This window comes from Pterocles gutturalis, unplaced genomic scaffold (genome assembly GCF_000699245.1).
Source record: "Pterocles gutturalis isolate BGI_N339 unplaced genomic scaffold, ASM69924v1 scaffold21813, whole genome shotgun sequence".
Taxonomy (NCBI): Eukaryota; Metazoa; Chordata; class Aves; order Pterocliformes; family Pteroclidae; genus Pterocles; species Pterocles gutturalis.
The window spans coordinates 13,045-13,728 of NW_010126204.1; the positions used below are offsets into that span (position 1 = coordinate 13,045).

At 59.4% G+C, this 684-nt stretch overlaps 1 protein-coding gene across 1 annotated transcript in view; it reads left to right on the top strand.

The window, feature by feature from the left end:
- Window positions 1-684, top strand: part of LOC104465741 (1-phosphatidylinositol 4,5-bisphosphate phosphodiesterase gamma-1-like) — a gene marked incomplete at both ends in the record, with an annotated part of 25,173 nt that overhangs the window by 6,169 nt on the left and 18,320 nt on the right. The window contains 1 exon segment of the mRNA XM_010078906.1: window positions 585-669. Within this exon segment, the coding sequence (XP_010077208.1) occupies window positions 585-669 (85 nt within the window).

Here is a 684-nt window from a genome sequence, read left to right on the forward strand (position 1 = left end):
GGCTGCCCGGTGCCGGCACGGTGTGTGGCGGTGGCTGGGGGAGTGCAGGTGGCAGTGCTGTGCCTGCGGCTAGACACTGAAAATGGCTCTTTTCCTCTCTTTAGGATAAAACTAGCTGGGTCCAAACTGCTTGCAAAGCCTGCCCTTCTCCAGCTCCTTCTGCAGGGCAGGGAGTGGGGTTTGGAAGGGGTCTGGTCACCCAGCATCTGTGGTGGGGCACAGATACTTGAAAAATGCTCCTCCACGGTCATTCCTGTAAGGCAGTAGGCACTGGCCGTTGCAGCATCGGCTTGAGCAGGGTGAGAGCACTGGGACTACCCTGCGGTGCTGGGAGCTTACAGGAGCAGTGTGTGTGCAGTTCCCACCGGGCTGCCAGAGCTGCTCCCTGTGTTCAGCGTACATACGGGGTTCATCAGAGTGGAAAATGTTCTCTTCTGCCTTTGGTCCCAACGCCGGTGTCCTTCTGGGGACGCTAATCTGTCCTTGCACAGCATCTCTCCGCAAGCAGTGCCCCAGTCCCAGGGCAAGACCCCCCCGTCCCACTCCTCCTGAACATGTTTCCCCTCTCTCCCCTGCCGAGCCAGGATCTCGGCCAAGGATCTGAAGAACATGCTGTCTCAGGTCAACTACCGGGTCCCCAACATGAGGTTCCTGCGGGAGAGGCTCACGGTGAGTGTACGACCC